This window comes from Solea solea, chromosome 6 (assembly GCF_958295425.1).
Source record: "Solea solea chromosome 6, fSolSol10.1, whole genome shotgun sequence".
NCBI classification, from domain to species: Eukaryota; Metazoa; Chordata; class Actinopteri; order Pleuronectiformes; family Soleidae; genus Solea; species Solea solea.
Genome location: NC_081139.1, coordinates 26418561 through 26434351, shown reverse-complemented (window position 1 = coordinate 26434351; position 15791 = coordinate 26418561). Strand labels below are relative to the sequence as shown.

Below are 15791 nucleotides of genomic sequence, written 5' to 3'. Positions count from 1 at the left end.
ATGTCTCTCCTCAGCACACAGACAACAGGACAATAGTGATGGAAGGTCGTAGGAATGGCAGAGCAGGAAGTCGGCTGAGGAGGACAGGATGTAGGAAGTACAGCGCAGGAATAAAGGCAGTTGAAACGGCTGAAGGAAAATTCCACACCAGCGTCTTAAGGTTCTCCTTCTGTTGTCATATATTTTAACTCAATGAATAATTGGTTGTTTCACAGTTAGAGCCATATTTAAAACATTCTAAGGCCATGGTTCTCAAACTGTGGTACGTGTACCACTAGTGGTATGATCCCTGTTCTACTGTATGTACCAGGGTGTGTTAAATAATAATAATTAGTCATTTTTATCTCTTACTCCATCTTAATCTAATTTCACTATACCAGTAATAATGGTGTTCCTTCAAGAGCTCAATATTTTCTCAGGTGGTACTTGGTATAAAAGGTTTGAGAAACACTGGTCTAAGGAATTGGATTAAAATTTTGGGATTATAACATTTATTTTTTATTTTTTAACGTATGAATATTTAAATAAACTCAAATAGATGTGAATCATTAACTATGCCATGATTCATTTGTCTGAGTGTGCAACTTCACCAATAAATGTAGCTGAATTCTACACAATGTACCTTTTAATAAGGCACATATTGGAGAAGAAGTGCTGAACCACGTGCAGAAGACAGTCCTTAAAGCAGAATAAGCGTATTTCCAAAAGTGCTGAACTATTATTTTACTTCTTGACAAGTGATGATGGGCAATAAAGTCAGATTAGTCACTGGTGGGACTGTGACTCAAAGATTTGGCATCTGAATGTTCTTACTCAGCTCTTTTGATCCTGTGTCTCCTGAGCTGTCATTCCCTCTGCGTGCATGGAAAACTTCAATGTTTTTTTAAAGATTTTTTTTATTATTGTTCAGTGTAATGATTTGCCAAGTCAAGTCAATCTGCAGCTAACATGAGTTTAACATGAGGCAGTTTCTGGATGACTGCCTCTCTCGAGGGTAGAAAAAGATGGGGATATTGCTCTTCATAACTGGAGTCATATGTGATGAATAATTATAGTAAATAAGCATTATACTTAAATAAATAAATAACTACACCTGACGTTCAGTGACTCTGTTGCTGACAGCTTTTTAATAGAGAAACAGATGGGTTTTTGTTTTCCTGACGTGTGGTGTTAAACAGGAGGCACCGGGCCAAGCTGATACTTCATCCAGGTTTTTTTTTGTTAGCTTATCTGCAACAGCAGCACTGTTTTTTCTAGCTGCATGTACAACTGCATAAACATTGTACATTTCTGCCAAGTTATTAATGTTTAAGCGAAAAAGAAGTGGGTCCAGCATAGTTCCTTGTGGGATTCCTGTTTCAACCTAATGTTCACGAAATTTTAAACACGACTCAAACCAAGACAGTGACTGTACTGAAAAATTGAATGTTGAGAGTCTAGAAAGCAAGATATTATGGTTAACCATATTAAAGGGGAACTCAATGCTCTCCATGTTTTTTTAAGGCAAAGGTAAACACATCAATCACACATAAAATAGTTTGATAAGACATAACGTGCATCACATTTTCTATTTTAATACAAAAAAATTGGCGGGAAATCTATTCAGACACAGACTTTAGAGACGATTTAGAACGTCCTTTGCAATATGTGATGTATAAATGGAAGCCGATAACACACAATTGCCTACAAATACACACACTCGCTCATATTGCAATCATGTGGCAAGACAACACTGTTTTGTTGAGGGTATATATGGAGTTTAATTACATTGTGAGCAGTGGTGATAAATCACCGGAGTCTTAATCAAAGCACTTCAGCCGAGAGAGTCATCAATCACTTACACACTACAGCACAACACAACATCCACACAGGAGCGTCTCCTTGTCTCGTGGCTCTCAGCTGCGCTCCGACATGGGACGCTTCGCCGTGACACATTATCATTAGCACAATCAACACCACTTTGGACGTCACTGACAAAAAGCCATCACATGGCAAACGGAGATGCAGATGTATGAGGCCAGCGTGTGTCAGGGAGGGAATGAGATTTACACACAAACAAAAAAGCTCCTCTGAGGATCATATTCCAACAGATGTGTTATTTTCATCCGTCTGTCAGTCTACATAACTACATATCTATCCATCTGCCTACCTACATAGTTATATACCTACCTACCTACCTACCTACCTATTTATATAGCTACGTACCTATTTATATACCTACCTACCTACCTACCTACCTACATATTTATATAACTACCTAACTACCTGCCTATTTATATACCTACCTACCTATCTCTGTCTCTCTCTACCTACCTACCTACTTACCTTTCTCTGTCTCTCTCTAGCTACCTTCATATCTACATATTTATCTATCTACCTACCTACATCTATCTATGACTATAATTGCATAATTTGTTATTAATATATATTTTCTTTTGTCAGATGAAAGGAAAAAAAGAGGACCGGCCACAGTTATCACTCATCGACTGCTCTGATTTATTTATATTGCACTTTGCATGCATATAAAATTCAGCATAAAGCACTTTAGAAAACAACATTTATCCACTCAGAAATATTCACACACACACAACTAAGACTGTTAAGGCTCAATCCACACGGAAACAGAACTACTTTTAACGTTTTTACATTTTTAAAGGGTTTTTCAAAAACACGGCATCATTAATTAAATCCACGTTAAAAAACGCAGCATTAGAACGTCTCTAAACACTGTGTAGTACATATGCCAGGCCTGTATGTGGCGCAGTAGCGCTGTAGAAACACTGTCTGCAAGTGAGGAAGATTTATTAACATCTGCATCAGCTATTGAAAAACCCATATCAATCGACTTCTAGTACACAACAAAGTCTTTAATCGAGGTACATGGATGCTACATGGACATATTCTTGACCCCACTGTGGTAAATGTAGCCCCTTTACAGCCGCTGTCCTAGTTATTCTTGTTGAGTTTCTTGAGAAACCATCTATTCAACGGTGGACCCTTCAATCTCTGCGAGGACACATTTTTCACTGACTTTGGCGTTGATGGATGGCAGAGAGCTGGGTCACGTCAAAGGCACAGCACTGACATTCACTGTGTCGCTGCTTCAGGTACGAAAATGACAGATGGCATTTCTGTGGAATCTATACAAATATGTCAGCACTGGAAGACACATCTGACTTTCTCCTCTTCTCCTGCCCTACTTTACATCCAATTCTCCCTGTAGATTTATACAGTCTGTTGCCCCTTTCACAATAAAATGTATGAGAATACTTACAAAATAAACACATTGATGATGAATGTGCGGTTGTGAAATTGCTACTGGTATTGATAGATGTCGATAGATAAATAAAGTTGTGATATTGGTATCAGTATCAATAGATACTCAAGATTGTGATATTGGTATCGATAGATACTCAAGGTCGCAATATTGGTATCGGAATTGATGGATTTTCAAGGTCATGATATTTATATTAATATATGCTCAAGGTCGTGATATTGGTATTGATAGGTGCTAGAGGTTCTGATATTGGTATCCGTATTGGTAGATATTCATGGTCATGATATTTATATTGATAGATGTGATATTGGTATTGGTATCAATAGATACCCAAGGGTCTGATATTGGTTTCGGTATTGATAGATGCTCAAGGTTGTAATATTGATAGATACTCAAGGTTATGATATTGGTAGATACTCAAGGTTATGATACTGGTAGATACTCAAGGTTATGATATTGGTACTGATATCAAACAAAATGGGAACGAGCCATCCCTACGATGTGTCATAGGACTCAGTCTTCATTTTATAGAAAGAAAGAGACAGAGCGAGTGAGATGGGATGGCAGGCAGTCATCTATGAAGGACACAGCCACAGAAGTTATTTTTAGTTATCAGTTTTTGGACGCTGTCATATGGAACATCTCATTAAAAATCTCTAGATGAAAAAAAACCCCAGCTCACTTAAAGTGTCGTCAAACCATTAAAATCAAAGAAAAGCTGGGTAAAATATGTATGAATGCACTTTCACACGTGGAATTAATCCACTCATTAAACCAGCTTCTTTGGTGACCTCTGTTAAAGGTAAGTCCTCCACCTTCCCTTTAATAAAACAGGGGGTGAAGCAGGTGGTTTAATTATGTTCACAGACACTTCACAGTCTCTTAAAACACACACAGAAGCCCATCTCCGCTTTATTAATCACTCTGTAATGAGAGATGAAGAACACCGAGGTTCATTTGAACACAGTAAATCACGTACTCGAGGGAGCGCTGCTCACTTGTCAAATCGTTAAACATAAATAACAGGGTCTCAATTTCCTGCTCAGTGCCCAGCGAACGCAACTCAGAGGAGCACATTTGTAATAATAATAATGAATTTTAATGAAGAGGGCATATTAATAAAAAAAAAACACAAAGAAAAATTATGTAAATAGCTCTGGCTTTTTATTTTGTCTCTTGGTGTGTCTTCTTGTCTGGCCAAATAAGTCTTGAATGGAAAATAATTAAGATGAATTTAATGTTTTGTAGTCAACTTATAAAGAAGTCTGAGGTTGTGCCCTGGAAATGAGCAGTTTTAAATAATGCTCAGAGAATAAATGGTTGTGTGAATTATGTACATTTGGGTAAATTAGAGAATTAGTTAATTTTACTTAATATGATCAATCAAGAATAGCCACAGAAAAATCAGAAAATGTTTTGATTCACTAACTAGAATGGAATGGTTTATTTAAGTTTAATGCCTATTTGGGGCTGCAACTAACAATTATTTTCTCAATAAATGTATTAAGTAATCGTTTGGTCCACGAAATATCAGAAAATGTTGATCGCTGTTTTCCAAACCTGGAAATAATGATGTTCTCAAATGTCTTCTTTTGTCCACAAACAATTTATTTGTTATATGGAACAAATGAAAATCAGACAATATTCACATTTAAGAAGCTGGAAAAATGAAAAAAACCCTCAAACAGACTAATCGATGATAAAAAAAAAATAGTAATTTAGTAATCAATTAATTAATCGAGCAATTGTTTCAGGCCTAATGGAAACCAGTGTGTCTAAAACTTGGAAAGGAAATGTCAATAAATAAAATAAATCAATAAATTCATTGATATATCTGTACTAATACGCATAAAATACATTGTTTCATCATGGAAATACAATGCACATTGTGTTTGCCCAGTTCACCAGCGCCACACCACAAAAACAAAGGATAAACGCTGCCACCTGTTGGTTGTTTAGTGTAATCGCAGACTGTCGACGGCGCTGCTTTCATGACTATCGGAAATATCAAAACCTTCGAAACTACATAGCTACAGCTTTGACAGCGTTTCATGTTTGTTATCATCTATAACTTGGGACAGTACGAAAATAAACAGTGACTTTATCAGTCCAAAGTTAAAACAGGGTCCGAAAACAAAACCCCAAACAAACGATACATTTTGCACTATTTTTGACATGACTGCTGGGAAAGATCTTTGGATTTACGACCGTCAACTCCGACACTCGAACGCGGCTAAATTTCCAAATATGGCGGACGCGGATGAGCCGTAAGTAGCTGCCAAAGAAACAATCAGAGAAAAAACTGTCAATAACTGACCGGAAAAAAATGTGCTTTCACACCCCCACTAACCTGCGAAAGCGCCGCACGAATGAATGAACTCCTTTTATTCTCTGTTTTAGGGAGAAGAAAAGAAGCAGAGTAGTGGAGCTGACTGAAAAGTTAGTGATGAAACGGTAGAAGCTTTCCAGGTGGAGGCTTGAGGTTGACAGCACCGGAGGTAGCCGTTAGCTCGCTGGCTAGCTAGCTCAGGGAAAAGCTTCATGCTCTGGTTGTAAACGAAATTAAGAAAAGTGAGCTTGTATTGAGGAGATTTAGCAGCTACCTCTTCCATATACCTATAATTGTGTGGTGTTATTCACCATTATTCAAGGTTACAGGGGGTTTTAACTCTGTTGTTGACATGTTAGCTCATTACCATAGCCTCGTAGCAGCTGAGAGAGTGACAATGTACTGTATTTTCCTGGATAAGCCAATTAAATCATAATTATATTTAAAATTACCCATACGCAGAGGTAATATATGTGCGTATTGTAATTTTGCATGTGTGAAATGTTACGTTTATGTGGGAATAAATGCTTGACATTGACAAAAAGGTGGAAAACATAATAATATTTTTTTAATTCAAATGTTTTACTACAGGTATTTATTATATGATGTTCAACTGCATAAACTAATGCATGTGGTAAATTAAAATCACGATGATATTTCACAGAATTTCAAAGTAAAAGTGTTTGTTATGATATGGAATGATACAGTTGACAGTAAAAATAAATTAATATGGACTGTACTAAACTGTACTAAAAACACGAAGCAAGCTCATATATAACATTTGTATTAAATAATAAAGTTATATATATAACCTAATGTATAATATTGCTCACTGTGTATGACAATAACTAATAATAATATTTAGTAACATTATTCTGCCTATAATCTATCTAAAGGTAGAGGAGGTCATGGGCCACTTCCCATTATAACTTGATATGAAGTGGAGAGTTATACTTATAACTTTGATTTAAACCTATATTTTCATACATCCACAGTTTGATTGTATGTAATAATCATATATTGTAAATTGTCTGTATTAACATAGCTCTTTTGTAGTCTTGATGACCACTCAAAGCATTTTATACAACACCTTTTTACCATACACTCATTTATACATTGAGTTTACACACACTGGTCACTTTATTAGGTACAGTAAAACCTCATATAGAGTGGATATTTTCCCTTTTTCATACAATTCTCTGTTAACCTCTTAGAGATTAAATTGTTAAAATCCCAGTAGATCAGTGGAAATAATTCAGAAATAATTCAAAATTTTGCTGATATTAAATACTTACATTGACAAGCAGTTGAGCATGTGTACCTAATTAAGTTGCTTGTTGGTGTACTTGAGGTAAAAAAAGAAAGGACATAGTTATTTATACGTTTAATAAATCATATTGGCTGAAATCAACTGAAAATTCAACTATAAGTATATCATATACAGTATATTCTAATGCTATAACTTCATATAGCCTGGGGATACATATGTTATAACAATAACATATAAATGTGGAAATCAGGCGTGGTTTATAGGAACAAATAGTATATTATGTCAATTTGTGTATGGGCAGATGCTAACTAACATCAAGGGAAACTGCGACACATCTGCTGTGAGCCACGAACGCCACCCTCACCTCATTTTTTGTGCATGATGTCTGTATGCAGTGGCCACTGCTTATGTCCCACCATCTAAAGGTTCTCGTTGTTGTCTTCAGTATGATGGTTGATGGAGGAAATGGCCCCGTCTGTGAATGGAGTGGTCGATGGAATCATATCAAGAAGTTTCTGGAGCGATCTGGGCCTTTCACACATCCAGACTTTGAACCAAGCAAAGAGGTAACAGTTGTATTCTCCCTGCCCAGCCAATGGCATACCATGTTTTTTGTAATACTCTAAATATTCGGTGTAATGCCTGTCATTTCTCACCACAGTCGCTGCAGTTTATGTTGGAAACCTGCAGAATCCTGCTTATCGGGGCTGGTGGTCTGGGATGTGAGCTGCTTAAAGACCTGGTATTATCACTTTTATGTGAATATGAAAATAAAATGTCTTACATTTTTCTCTTTAAGTCTCAAACTTAAATATTTTTCTTACTTTTAATTCCTCTTAGGCTTTGTCCGGCTTTCACAACATCCACGTTGTTGACATGGACACGATTGATGTTTCTAACCTGAATCGACAATTCCTCTTCAGGTCAGTATCATGGAAAGAATACATTCAGTTTAATGTTTATAACCTGTCATGGCTGACACTTTTTAAAGAAAAAACAAGTTCAAAAGAAATGGGAAATAACTTTTAATTGAAATGTAATTGATGTGTTACATCAGTTCTATGTTGATAATCAAGGTGAACAGTTTAATTTCTGATATTATTTGTCAGAAACAAGTCTGTCAAACTGATTGGTGTAGAAGGTGGCTCTCTTTTTACATATATATCGTGTACTGTAGGCCTGCATCTCCAAGTGACAGCCCTTCGACCTATGTTCAATTAGACAAGTAAATGCTTATTCTTAATTGTTTTGTTTTTTCATTTTTGACTAGGCCAAACGATGTGGGTCAGCCTAAGGCAGATGTCGCAGCAGATTTCATCAACAGCCGAGTACCTGGATGCCGTGTCGTCCCGTATCCTTTTGACAGTAATGGACAGAGTGTCAGAGGTTCAGAAAATGTTGCAAGATTGTTGAATTTAGAGTATAAAATAAGATCTTTCAATGCAAAACGAGTAGGGCTGCAACAATGAATTGGTTGTCAACCATTTTGACAATCAATTCACTGGTTTGAGTCTCTTCTTTCTGAGAAATAAAACAAGCTCTCTGATATTTCAGCTTCTTAAATGTGAATATTAATTGTTTCTTTGCTGCATATGACAAATAAATCATTAGAAACTGAACAGAAGTAATAGTTTTGGACCAAGTAAGTAATCGATTAATTGAGAAAATACAAAACTATGAAAAGTATCCGTAGTTGCAGCCCTAACAAGATTGTTAGAGCCAATAATAGGAGTGAAAGAGTAGCTGCAACTCAATATAAAACAGGAAAATAAATTAAAGATTTAAAAACTGTCTGAGCTGCAAACCATGGATATTGAGCATCGTTCAACCCCTAATAATTCATAATCTAAATAAAAACAACGTGTTGGACCTAACGTGGTAGGTGACAGACTCTGACAATGTAATTGTGATAACAAAAATGCTTCTGTAATCTTTATTTGGAGCATTTCATTATGCAAGATCTGTGTGAATCTGTCCTTAAATGCTCTGTGCAGACATTTTAAGAAAATCCAAGACTTGGATGAAACATTTTACAGACGTGAGTATGTGGCTTTTCGTTTCCTTTTCGTAAGAAACGCTTGTTTGTGGTTGTACTGAACATACAACGAGACTCAGGTGCACTTGGGACTGGGGCTCAATAAATCATAATAAACTGAAAAACAACATTGCTCTGAGCCATGTAGGATACTGAGCTTACTGTTTTAAACCACAGTAATTATCATTATGTGACAAACTACTTCAGTCCAAAAAGAGACACTGAACAGACTTAAATTTACTGCTTTTGCCTGATTACTCGACAGAACATTGGCTCCACTCTGCACTGCTCACATAACCAAAAATAATTAGATTGGGATTCATTCTTCAGTCCTGCGACGCACATTCTGGTTTTACATTACGAAATGTTGCTCCGCAAGAATCTGTTACGCCCCTATTGGCTGGAATGCATCATGACCGCAGATTTAAAGATTGCATGTTTTCATCATTCCATTTTCATCTAGAATTCCACATAATCGTCTGTGGCCTGGACTCTGTAGTTGCCAGGAGGTGGCTGAACGGTATGCTGGTAGGTTCTTCACATTCACTGCAGTTTTAGTCCTCATTCTCCTCTTGACTGATGCTGGTAGATTTTCCTCGAGTGATTTTTGTGCTCAGTTATTGGTTTAATTGAATTTACCGTGTTGTTTTGCCCGCGTAGCTGTCGTTGCTGGTGTATGAGGACGGTGTCTTGGATCAGGGCTCCATCATTCCTTTAATTGATGGTGGGACTGAGGGATTTAAAGGCAACGCCAGAGTCATTTTACCCGGCATGACAGCGTGCATCGACTGCACACTTGAGCTTTATCCTCCTCAGGTGAAGTGAATTTTTTTTATAGCACAGTGTTTAAAGTGAAACCAAACCCCTAAACCACTTTTCAGGTATCTACTCTCCCTCCCTCACTCAGCTCTCAGTCCACTACTTGGCATTTTTCAAAATCAGACAATGAACAGTTTGTAAAGGCAGTGTGTGTCACAGAGTGTATTTTTGGGTGCCCTTTATAAAACATGACGACATAAAAACATCTCAACACTTTCTGTACCCATTTCAAAGTAAAAGCACCCCAGTGTTTGAGCTCCCTGAATCCATTCAACAGAGCTTTATTGTGAACTATCTGCAGGGCAGGTGGATGTGTAGCCCTGGCATTTACTTGAGTGGAAGGGAATATTTGGGGGTATTTATTAAAGTATTAATTTTTCACAAGCAAACCCTCTGACAAAAAACATAGCAACAGGCTTGTGGCAAAAATGCCTGTGAAACATCTGAAATTACAATTCACAAACATGTTACAGGATTACAGATATTTGTTAAATAACACATTTCCTTGGTTTTGAATTCATACTGTTACATCCTCAATGCAGTTGGCATTCATTTTCATTCTTATTTCTATTAAAAACAGGTCTTATAAAAGTCTTAAAACGGGTACGGAGTTCCCTGAAACATGTGATAAAAATTGCTGTGGATATGTGGTACAAAATGTACCCTGAAACATATTTCACAGAAGCAAAAAAAAAGGGGGATTTTTCCACCCTGACTTGAACAACGGATCAGCCGTCACACACTTCCACACATCCAGTGTGGCCCTCCAGCCGTACAGAAAGAGTTCACGCTCAGTTTTTTCTAAAATACACCCGTCTCTGTAGGTCAACTTCCCCATGTGTACAATCGCCTCCATGCCTCGGTTGCCAGAACACTGCATTGAGTATGTGCGGATATTGCTGTGGCCTAAGGAGACTCCCTTTGGAGGTATGAACTGTTTAATCTGCTCTGCGATGTTGAAGTTCAATAAACCCTGCCGTCTCACATGTGAAACGTATTAGTTTTGTGTGTGTGTGCGTGTGTGTGTGTGCGTGTTTATGTTCAGACGGTGTGGCTCTGGATGGAGACGACCCCAATCATATCCAGTGGGTGTACCAGCGATCTCTGGAGAGGGCAGCGGAGTTTAACATAACAGGAGTCACGTATAGACTCACCCAGGGTGAGTTCATTTACTACATTTCATTTATTACACTTTCACTGGGAAACATGTCAAGGTATATTTAACTCGCGCTGTGATGATTATTCAATTGTCAATAGATGAATAGATGATAACTGTCAGGTATTATGATTATTGATTGGAACTAATATGAGTTCTCAGCTTCTTAAATTTGAGTATTTTCTGCTTTTCTTTCTCCATATTTCAAAGATATTATTAAAATGCTGACTTATTTTGGTTCTGAAAACAACAGTCAACATTTTTTGACCAAACCTAAATGTAATAAGATTTGCAGAAGTTTGTTTTCCCCCCCAGCCTTTTACTTAAGATTTATTAAATAACATGTGCATACAATTAAGTTGGGATTCATTTATCAGTCGTGTCTCTCATGGAAATGTCTCTGAATGTTAGGTTTCACAGAAATATTCTGGAAGATCCGATATCGATTCATAAAATCCTTACATTTGTCTTTTAATTCGACTTTTCCTGTATCCTCAGCACAAATCCCGCGAGACCATTGCAGTCACTTGATACTTGATTGCAATCGTGTTGCGTGTGGTGACTGTGAGCTGACAGCACAGTTTATTTGATTGTTACTTTGTTGTTTGTGGTGTAGAAACAGAAAGACTTCCACACGCTGCTTTTCTGATGCTTTGGTGTCTTGATTCTTCTCTCAGGAGGACAATTGTGTTTGTTTGTGTGTGTCCTCTGTTGTCACCTCAAAACACCTGTCACCTGTGGTCATATTATATCATAAGTGCATTGATGTTAGCAGTGATACCCAGCCCTTCTCATGTAAAAGTATTTGTCTGTCTTTATATCATTGTTTAATGTAACTGAGACACATGATCTGTGACCTGTTCAAATGTTGCAGGTGTTGTTAAGAGGATAATCCCCGCTGTAGCGTCTACAAATGCTGTCATTGCTGGTGAGATACTGCATATGATAAATAAGATTGTGGCAGTGAAAGCCATTTAAGCATTCAATAGATGTGATAGATATTTGCAATTCATTGCAAATTAATGATTCACACACAGCAGACATCTGTTTCTCAGGTGTAACTTTCTCTCCCTGTTTTATCTGATAAAGCTGCTTGCGCAACCGAGGTTTTCAAGTTAGCGTCAAGGTGAGTTTACGGGGTTTTCCTTGACAACAATATGAATATTTCTTCCATCTGCCTGTCGGTTTTACCTTGTCTTGTTTTTTTTTCCACCTGCAGTGCCTACATACCTCTCAATAACTACATGGTGTTCAACGACGTTGACGGCCTGTACACGTACACTTTTGAGGCAGAGCGAAAGGTTCGTGCTTTTACGGGTAAAAGTACAGCAAATGCAGTTTTATACTGTATGTTAGAAAATAGTGGTTGAGAACATGCAAATTACAACTTGGGAGCTAAGAATTATGGAGTAAGGACTGAAAACAGTTCCTCTCCAGTCGTCTGTCATGTCTAAAAATATCCTCTTGAAAACATGTACAATTATAAAAAAAACCCTCAACAAGCTTTAATCACGGGTTCACTGCACCTGCTCCTGCACTGCTGTCTTTGTTTACTGACTAGCTGAGATGTTTTGTCCCTAAAAACGTCTCACATCAAATCTCTGCCACTTCATTTAAAATTCCAAAAGATGAGGAAATGAAGTAGAGAATAAGAGCGGACTCCTGCTGTGGTGAGGTTGCAGTACCACTTAGGAGAGCAGGACTGTAGCTCAACCAGCTCTTTGTTTGTGTACAATTTTGTCGTTATACTGCGGCCACAGTGGTGAAAATGTCACTTTGACGTTAATATACAAACAGTCACGCACAGCGACGTTCACCTGCTTTGGTCCCCACTAAAGCGTGTGTTCTTGTATTTGTTGCCTCTTCAGGACCTTTTTTTCTGGCTTGAACAATGACCTTGTCAGGACCAGTAGTCCTCATGGAGACCAAAGCCTGGTCCCGATGACACAGAACCTCGTTCGTGAGGAACTGGTTAGGTTTAGGGCTAAGATCTGTATTCTGTTGTGGTTACGGTTTGGGATAACACTTGTGTGTGTGTTGGGCTCTCCAGTGGACATGTGTCCCAGACGTCTGATTTTGACATGTTTTTAAAGCTAATTTATCTTTTAATCAATGGTTCGTCTCACGTTTTTCTGTGGAGTGACAAAGTCAGAGAGGAGATATTACTTTTAATTCGTGTTTGCTACAGTGATTAAAGTGTTTGTCGATGTTCACTCTCACCGCAGGAAAACTGCTCGGCCTGCAGCCAAATACCTCTGGACTTGCACTTTGCTCCGTCCTCTAAACTCCAGGAGGTTCTTCACTTCCTCACTGAGAGTTCTTCTCTGTAGGTTTTGCCTTCCTCATTATCATGATTCACAGCAGTATCACTAATGAACTGACTAACTAACACACTGGAGCTTTGTTTACAGTCATGATGTGTTGTTTTGCTCTTTGACTTGCCATTAGGTGCGACGAGTTGTCCTCACTAACAAAGTGAAATGCTATATACTTTTTATTTTTTCCAGACAAATGAAATCACCTGCATTAACAGCAACAGTGGAAGGAAAGAACAAGACGTTATATTTACAGGTAAATCACCTCTGCTTTCACCCTCATTTTTTACCCCGTCTTGTGAAATTGGACAATTACAATTGGCGATTGGACTGAATTTCAGGGTGTTCCACAGGGTTCCCATGGTTCCTGGGAAAGTTTTAAATAGACATGGGTCACTGAAAGGGTTGCATTTTGTGCAAAGACGTTTAATTGATATTTCGGTCTCTGTCTCTCGTGTTTGTGATGGCGCCACCTACTGTTCCTCGCCCTGCATTGCTTGATGTACATAGACGAGGCCTATGCAGGACAAACGTCCCACAGTCATAATAACTAGCGGTGCTGTGGACACTGTCCACTGTCTCTCTCTCTCTCTCTCTCCCTCTCCGCCCTTGACGTTCGATTCCGTGCAGCGCAATGAGCGAGTAAAGTTAAAGCAAGAGAGAGAAAATGATGACGTGATGTCTGGGAAATGATAATTCCAAAGATCTCTGTCTCACCAAAGACAAAAGACGATTGACCAAGATCCTGAGGACAATCACTTGTCCAGATGCGGAGTGTGCTGCAAATTCAATAAAAGTGGACGCCGTCATGGAGGAAGACGCTCTTACAAGTTGTCCTCCCATCTTAGGCAGCACATTGAATCCTTGAATTTGAGGGATTTTGTCCTGGAAAAGTCCTTGAATTTGATGTCAAACCAAGGTGTGGGAACACTGATTTGTATGCGTGTTACTGTGGCAACCATGGTAATTTAAGAGTCTTTGGTCCTACAAGAAGTCCACCATTTTAGATTATGTCCGTTTCACTGCAAATTTTTAAAATGTAAACTTGTCCTACAGTTTTCAGAATTTCCCCACAAACATTGTATATGCCAGACAGAAGTCGTTACCGTGGCAACCATCTAGTGGCCAAAAGTATGTTAGCAAAAAATTTGCACACAGCCGAATTCTGCCTTTGTCTCTATTCTTTTTCCATCTTCCTTTTTGTGCCAATTAGTCCACAGTGATTGAAACCAGTCATTGCGCCACCTACTGGCAACGAGAAACTCGCTTTCAGTGACAAACATTGTTTCATTGACATGAAACATTTGCTTTAAATTAACAAATTATTAGTGGCCTCTCTCTGGAGCCATTGCGGTGGCTCCACACCCTGACATGTTTGTGCGAGGGCCTGTTCAGTTATGTTTACAGCCCTAAGTTATGTTTTGTTTTATTTTTTTGTGCAGTCTGTTGCTTCAATTGAACAGAGGACACGACCAAATCTCTCCAAGACTCTGAAGGGTGAGTTCTTTTTTTTTATTAATTTATACCAAATATGTCCCACAATCTGCACAGCACACGCCTCGAACTGGCCAGAGTCCACGACACATGACGGGACTGTGAATGTTCTGACTCATTTATCCTGTGAACGTGTTCTTTCCAGAGCTGGGGCTGAGCGACGGGCAGGAGCTGGCTGTAGCCGACGTCACCACACCCCAGACCATGCTGTTCAGACTCTGCTTTACCTCGTAGGACAAATTGAAGCACTACCACGACCAGTTGATGTCATTTTTTGTTTTTCGCCTCGTGGGCCGACGATGACTGGATACCGAAATATTTACAATCGTCTGGAGCCGTTTACAAAATGTTTTATTCATCGAAAACAAATTATATTTTTTATCGTTTTAATGTACATATGAACTAAAGTTGCACTGAAAAGCCAAATTATACGTAACAATGTTGTCCTGTTCCCATCTGCAGTTGTTAGAGATAATCTGCTTCAACGTGTTATTTGCACTACAGCTCTTCAGTGTTTTCTGTGCAAACGAACAAAAACAAATTTCTGTACTTGTCCATGTTTTTGTTGAATATTTTTTTTATATTTATTTATTTCAACACACTTTTAGTTGCAGTAAAGACTCAACTAGCAATTAACTGATATACGACATTAAATGTTTGGGGTTTTTTTTAAAAAAAAAAGACTGTCTCTGTTTTCTTTATGTGACATAGGATTGTGGAAGTTCTAATATCCACAACCCCCTGTGTTCAGGGTGTGTTTTAACAAAAAAAACTAAATTAAACAAGAGCTTCTCAATTTCAATGTATGGACTATTTTTTTCAATAAAGAATAATACATACATACATATTATAGAGTGTTAGGTCAAATACAGCAAATTAAAATTAAAAAGTAGAATTATTTAATTGAATAAGTGGAAGTGTTTTTTTTTTTAAGAATTTTATATATTTTTATGTGAATGAATCACTTTGCATAAAGGGTGATATAATTCACCAGGTGTTCAAGGTCAAACTTGTCTATTGGAGTAAATCTTAGATGCTGAGCTTATGAAAAGATGTGGAAATTGAGACGCAAGATCATTCCAGACAAACCAGAAAA

General features: G+C 38.0%; 1 protein-coding gene across 4 annotated transcripts; it reads left to right on the top strand.

Annotated features, from left to right (window-relative positions):
* Nucleotides 1-5437: 5437 nt before the first annotated feature.
* Nucleotides 5438-15497, top strand: uba3 (ubiquitin-like modifier activating enzyme 3). 4 transcript variants are annotated; one of them, XM_058632859.1, is made up of 18 exons: nucleotides 5482-5544; nucleotides 5678-5716; nucleotides 7322-7442; nucleotides 7538-7618; nucleotides 7717-7799; nucleotides 8147-8227; nucleotides 8871-8914; nucleotides 9375-9439; nucleotides 9572-9727; nucleotides 10555-10657; nucleotides 10776-10889; nucleotides 11761-11814; nucleotides 11976-12012; nucleotides 12106-12187; nucleotides 13112-13212; nucleotides 13394-13457; nucleotides 14644-14698; nucleotides 14841-15497. In XM_058632859.1, exons 1-18 carry the CDS (start codon nucleotides 5525-5527, stop codon nucleotides 14927-14929), a joined length of 1389 nt encoding a protein of 462 aa, XP_058488842.1. In that variant the 5' UTR covers nucleotides 5482-5524; the 3' UTR covers nucleotides 14930-15497. The 4 variants fall into 4 exon arrangements, with proteins under 4 accessions (XP_058488843.1, XP_058488842.1, XP_058488845.1 ...); XM_058632862.1 differs by having other exon boundaries at nucleotides 5505-5544; nucleotides 5678-5775; XM_058632860.1 differs by lacking the exon at nucleotides 5678-5716 and having other exon boundaries at nucleotides 5438-5544.
* Nucleotides 15498-15791: the final 294 nt, after the last annotated feature.

Bases quoted from the DNA above. Each gene is read 5' to 3' on its own strand.
- uba3 (XM_058632860.1), top strand. From the start codon at position 5,453: ATGACTGCTGGGAAAGATCTTTGGATTTACGACCGTCAACTCCGACAC. The intron at 7,800-8,146 runs GTCAGTATCATG...ATTTTTGACTAG, and splicing joins AATCGACAATTCCTCTTCAG to GCCAAACGATGTGGGTCAGC. The intron at 8,228-8,870 runs GTATCCTTTTGA...TGCTCTGTGCAG, and splicing joins CCTGGATGCCGTGTCGTCCC to ACATTTTAAGAAAATCCAAG.